The 6,578-nt window shown below is 46.0% G+C and overlaps 1 protein-coding gene across 1 annotated transcript in view; it reads right to left on the minus strand.

Moving 5' to 3' along the window:
* Positions 1-4,232: 4,232 nt before the first annotated feature.
* The window catches only part of LOC135533589 (tyrosine-protein kinase RYK-like), a gene marked incomplete at its 3' end in the record, with an annotated part of 29,113 nt that continues 26,767 nt past the window's right edge, over positions 4,233-6,578 (minus strand). Inside the window, exons 5-6 of the mRNA XM_064960878.1 lie at positions 4,988-5,039; positions 4,233-4,325 (exon numbers count right to left, since the gene is read on the minus strand). Of these exons, the coding sequence (XP_064816950.1) occupies positions 4,233-4,325; positions 4,988-5,039 (145 nt within the window). The remainder of the gene's footprint in view (positions 4,326-4,987; positions 5,040-6,578) is intronic.

Consider the following 6,578-nt stretch of genomic DNA (forward strand, 5'->3'; position numbering starts at 1 on the left):
AGATCAATTCAGGTAGAGTACTGTAGATCAATACAGGTAGAGTACTGTAGATCAATACAGGTAGAGTACTGTAGATCAATACAGGTAGAGTACTGTGGCAGTAGTAGATCAATACAGGTAGAGTACTGTAGATCAATACAGGTAGAGTACTGTAGCAGTAGTAGATCAATACAGGTAGAGTACTGTAGATCAATACAGGTAGAGTACTGTAGCAGTGGTAGATCAATACAGGTAGAGTACTGTAGATCAATACAGGTAGAGTACTGTAGATCAATACAGGTAGAGTACTGTAGATCAATACAGGTAGAGTACTGTAGCAGTAGTAGATCAATACAGGTAGAGTACTGTAGATCAATACAGGTAGAGCACTGTAGATCAATACAGGTAGAGTACTGTAGCAGTAGTAGATCAATACAGGTAGAGTACTGTAGATCAATACAGGTAGAGTACTGTAGCAGTAGTAATCAGGTGAGTACTGTAGCAGTACTGTAGATCAATACAGGTAGAGTACTGTAACAGTAGTAGATCAATGCAGGTAGAGTACTGTAGATCAATACAGGTAGAGTACTGTAGATCAATGCAGGTAGAGTACTGTAGATCAATACAGGTAGAGTACTGTACAGTAGTAGATCAATACAGGTAGAGTACTGTATATCAATACAGGTAGAGTACTGTAGATCAATACAGGTAGAGTACTGTAGATCAATACAGGTAGAGTACTGTAGATCAATACAGGTAGAGTACTGTAGCAGTAGTAGATCAATACAGGTAGAGTACTGTAGTAGTAGATCAATACAGGTAGAGTACTGTAGCAGTAGTAGATCAATACAGGTAGATTACACTGTAGATCAATACAGGTAGAGTACTGTAGCAGTAGTAGATCAATACAGGTAGAGTACTGTATACCAATACAGGTAGAGTACTGTATACCAATACAGGTAGAGTGCTGTAGATCAATACAGGTAGAGTACTGCAGATCAATACAGGTAGAGTACTGTAACAGTAGTAGATCAATACAGGTAGAGTACTGTAGATCAATACAGGTAGAGTACTGTAGATCAATACAGGTAGAGTACTGTAGATCAATACAGGTAGAGTGCTGTAGATCAATACAGGTAGAGTACTGTAGATCAATGCAGGTAGAGTAGTACTGTAGATCAATACAGGTAGAGTACTGTAGCAGTCAATCAATGCAGGTAGAGTACTGTAGATCAATACAGGTAGAGTACTGTAGATCAATGCAGGTAGAGTACTGTAGATCAATACAGGTAGAGTACTGTAGATCAGTAGGTAGATACAATACAGGTAGAGTACTGTATATCAATACAGGTAGAGTACTGTAGATCAATACAGGTAGAGTACTGTATATCAATACAGGTAGAGTACTGTAGATCAATACAGGTAGAGTACTGTAGATCAATACAGGTAGAGTACTGTATACCAATACAGGTAGAGTACTGTAGATCAATACAGGTAGAGTACTGTAGCAGTAGTGAAGCTGCTGATGCTGAAATCCCTTGTTAGTAAACAGGCCAAATTAGCAAGGACTAGGTCTGACAGACCTCCCTGGTCTAATTCTCTCTATGGTTGGGACCTACTGTCTGCTCGTCCTTCATACAGACAGAGAAACCCAGCGCTGCTGTTCAAGACAACGTTTCACTCAGTAAATCCTGTTTAGCATCGTCCTACTTAAAACAACAACAAGAGTTTGTCTGTTCACTGCAAGAATCTCACCAACAAGTCTGATCAAATTAACAAACAGCATTAAAAACAACTTGATTTTCTCTCAAATATTACATTAGATAGATCCCTGGCTGGCTGTGGGAGCATGTGAGACACTTTGTTCTGCTGTGTGTGTGTGAGAGTGAGAGAGAGGAGAAGAGAGGCAAGACAAACCGAGGATTCTTTTCAACAAGATAACACAGACTGACTGACAAGAGGCTGATATGAATCTACCAAGATGGAAACCGTGGCAGAAAATATTATCTAGAACACTTCTATAATCTAAACTCCTAACACCTGACACCATCCCTTACGGTGTTAGGATGTTTCTCTCAGTGTACAAAGGACAACTGATCTAGGATCAAGTCCCCTTTCTGATCCATTAAGAGTTTAAAAAAAGAAGGTCAAACTGATCCTACATCAGCACCCCTGTTGTTCTGATAACCAAACTAATACAGTGGTCTAGACACCTGGAGGGGACAGTTCATTTATTAGCTTCATAAACATTGAGCAGGTTTCAACTCGCTCTCTAAAACTAAGCACATATCTTTGCAAATATTAAAAGCCAAGCTGTGTTGGCTCACGAGGAACAACACTAGGGCTGGCGTAATTAGCGTATAATGATGGTTATAAATGTTTTAAAAAAAAACAATAATATTGAAATAAAAGAATATAATTGTGAATGAAAAGAACAGCTGACTGAATACGGACCCTGCCGGGCATTCATGTGGTTCAGTCTGTTTCTGCTGTAACTTCGCTGCTCCTTACTGAAACAAGCTTTTAGTAGCACACAAGCCCCTCCCTGCAGCAGCAACACTTTCAGGAAGGAACGGAGGAGTGGAGAACATTTGCATTTTTTGTACTTTATTTTTTTAATAAAGTGTTATAAAAAATTGTACTTTCCTCATTCCTTACTGCTGCTAGATAGATAGATAGATCTATCTATATATCTATATCTATATATATATATTAAGCATTAAGCACACAATAATAATTTATACATTTTTACACAAAACATAGAAAGACCTTATTTACTTCAGTATTCAGACCCTTTGCTGTGAGACTCAAAATTGAGCTCAGGTGCATCCTGTTTCCATTGACCGTCCTTGAGATGTTTCTACAACTTGATTGGAGTCCACATGTGGAAAACTCAATTGATTGGACATGATTTGGAAAGACACACACCTGTCTATAGAAGGTCTCACATTTGACAGTGCATGACAGAGCAGAACCCAAGCCATAAGGTTGAAGGAATTGTCCGTAGAGCTCATAGACAGGATTGTGTCGAGGCACAGATCTGGGGAAGGGTACCAAAATATTTCTGCAGCATTGAAGGTCCCCAAGAACACAGCGGCCTCCATCATTCTTAAATGGAAGAAGTTTGGAACCTCCAAGAGACGCCCTAGAGGCCGGCCGCCCGGCCAAACTGAGCAATCAGGGGAGGGCCTTTCTCAAGCAGGTGACCAAGGACCTGTTCCTCTGTGGTGATGGGAGAACCTTCCAGAAGGACAACCATCTCTGCAGCACTCCACCAATTAGGCCTTTATGGTAGAGTGGCCAGACGGAAGCCACTCCTCAGTAAAAGGCACATGACAGCCCGCTTGGAGTTTACCAAAAGGTACCTAAAGGACTCTCAGACCATGTGAAACAAGATTCTCTGGTCTGATGAAACCAAGATTGAACTCTTTGGCCTGAATGCCAAGCGTCACGTCTGGAGGAAATCTGGCACCATCCCTACGGTGAAGCATGGTGGTGGATTGAATGTCCTTGAGTAGCCCAACCAGAGCCCGGACTGGAACCCCATTGAACATCTCTGGAGAGTCCTGAAAACAGCTGTGCAGCAACGCTCCCCATCCAACCTGACAGAGTTTAAAAGGATCTGCAGAGAGACTCCCCAAATACAGGTGTGCCAAGCTTGTAGCGTCATACTCAACAAGACTTGATGCTGTAATCGCTGCCAAAGGTGCTTCAACAAAGTACTGAGTAAAGGATCTGAATACTAATGGAAATGTCATATGTGCTTTTTATTTTTTATAAATTAGTAAAAATGTGTAAAAACCTGTTTTTGCTTTGTCATTATGGGGTTTTGTGATGTCATTATGGGGTTTTGTGATGTCATTATGGGGTTTTGTGATGTCATTATGGGGTTTTGATGTCATTATGGGGTTTTGTGATGTCATTATGGGGTTTTGTGATGGGGTTTTGTGATGTCATTATGGGGTATTGTGATGTCATTATGGGGTATTGATGTCATTTTGATGAGGGAAATTATGGGGTATTGTGATGTCATATTTATGTCATTATGGGGTATTGTGTGTAGACCATTTTTTAGAATAAGGCTGTATTGTAACAAAACTGTTTATTTATTTTTAGTTATAAAGGTTTTTCTCAATGAGATAAAATATATTTTCCAAGAGAGTGTGTGTGTGTGTGTGTGTGTGTGTGTGTGTGTGTGTGTGTGTGTGTGTGTGTGTGTGTGTTATATATTAATCCAGAACCCCAGTACTAACCTGTCGTCCAGCTCCACTCTCTTCATGCTGTGTAGATGCATGACAGCCAGAACAATGGCTACCAGGAAGATGACAGCACAGCAGACCCCGACACTGATATAAAACACCCTGGTAGAGGTGGTAGGTATGGACACTCCATCTGGAGGAGAGAGAGGGATAGAGGTCAGAGGTTAGAGAGAGAGAGAGAGGGACAGCAGACCCCGACACTGATATAGAACACCCTGGTAGAGGTGGTAGGTATGGACACTCCATCTGGAGGAGAGAGAGGGATAGAGGTCAGAGGTTAGAGAGAGAGAGAGAGACAGACAGCAGACCCCGACACTGATATAGAACACCCTGGTAGAGGTGGTAGGTATGGACACTCCATCTGGAGGAGAGAGAGGATAGAGGTCAGAGGTTAGAGAGAGAGAGACAGCAGACCCCGACACTGATATAGAACACCCTGATAGAGGTGGTAGGTATGGACACTCCATCTGGAGGAGAGAGAGGGATAGAGGTCAGAGGTTAGAGAGAGAGAGAGAGACAGCAGACCCCAACACTGATATAGAACACCCTGATAGAGGTGGTAGGTATGGACACTCCATCTGGAGGAGAGAGAGGGATAGAGGTCAGAGGTTAGAGAGAGAGAGAGAGACAGCAGACCCCAACACTGATATAGAACACCCTGATAGAGGTGGTAGGTATGGACACTCCATCTGGAGGAGAGAGAGGGATAGAGGTCAGAGGTTAGAGAGAGAGAGACAGACAGCAGAAACCCGACACTGATATAGAACACCCTGGTAGAGGTGGTAGGTATGGACACTCCATCTGGAGGAGGGAAGACATCACAGACCAAATATAGCAGAGAACGAGAGTAAAGAGGGAGATGTGACAGACAAGCAGAAATGCCAGAGGCTTTGATCCAGGCTCTGTCTGAAAGAGCTCCCGTCAGGGTACCTGGAAAAGCCTCTCCTTACACCCGGTGTCTTTCTGAAAGCTTTCATCTTTATGTCTGTTAAAAGCCTCTCCTCTAGCTTACCTTTCCAGTCTCCTCTCCACCCCACCAGTCTCCTCTCCACCCTACCAGTCTCCACCCTACCAGTCTCCACCCTACCAGTCTCCACCCTACCAGTCTCCACCCTACCAGTCTCCACCCTACCAGTCTCGTCTCCACCCTACCAGTTCCCTCTCCATCCGACCAGTCCCCTCTCCACCCTACCAGTCCCCTCTCCAACCTACCAGTCTCCAACCTACCAGTCTCCACACTACCAGTCTCCACCCTACCAGTCCCCTCTCCAACCTACCAGTCTCCAACCCTACCAGTCCCCTCTCCACCCTACCAGTCCCCTCTCCACCTACCAGTCTCCAACCTACCAGTCTCCTCTCCACCCTACCAGTCCCCTCTCCACCCTACCAGTCCCCTCTCCACCCTACCAGTCCCCTCTCCACCCTACCAGTCCCCTCTCCACCCTACCAGTCCCCTCTCCACCCTACCAGTCCCCTCTCCACCCTACCAGTCTCCTCTCCACCCTACCAGTCTCCTCTCCACCCTACCAGTCCCCTCTCCACCCTACCAGTCTCCTCTTCACCCTACCAGTCCCCTCTCCAACCTACAAGTCCCCTCTCCACCCTACCAGTCCCCTCTCCACCCTACCAGTCTCCAACCTACCAGTCTCCTCTCCACCCTACCAGTCCCCTCTCCACCCAACCAGTCTCCACCCTACCAGTCTCCACCCTACCAGTCTCCTCTTCACCCTACCAGTCTCCTCTCCACCCAACCAGTCTCCACCCTACCAGTCTCCACCCTACCAGTCTCCTCTTCACCCTACCAGTCTCCTCTCCACCCTACCAGTCCCCTCTCCAACCTACCAGTCCCCTCTCCACCCTACCAGTCCCCTCTCCAACCTACCAGTCCCCTCTCCAACCTACCAGTCCCCTCTCCAACCTACCAGTCCCCTCTCCAACCTACCAGTCCCCTCTCCACCCTACCAGTCCCCTCTCCAACCTACCAGTCCCCTCTCCAACCTACCAGTCCCCTCTCCACCCTACCAGTCTCCACCCTACCAGTCTCCACCCTACCAGTCTCCTCTCCACCCACCACCAGTCCCCTCTCCACCCTACCAGTCCCCTATCCACCCTACCAGTCCCTCTCCACCCTACCAGTCTCCACCCCTACCAGTCCCCTCTCCAACCTACCAGTCTCCTCTCCACCCTACAGTCTCCTCTCCACCCTACCAGTCCCCTCTCCACCCTACCAGTCTCTCTCCACCCTACCAGTCTCTTCTCCACCCCTACCAGTCCCCTCTCCACCCTACCAGTCTCCACCCTACCAGTCCCCTCTCCACCCTACCAGTCTCCTCTCCACCC

The sequence above is a fragment of the Oncorhynchus masou genome, unplaced genomic scaffold, assembly GCF_036934945.1.
Source record: "Oncorhynchus masou masou isolate Uvic2021 unplaced genomic scaffold, UVic_Omas_1.1 unplaced_scaffold_2483, whole genome shotgun sequence".
NCBI classification, from domain to species: Eukaryota; Metazoa; Chordata; class Actinopteri; order Salmoniformes; family Salmonidae; genus Oncorhynchus; species Oncorhynchus masou.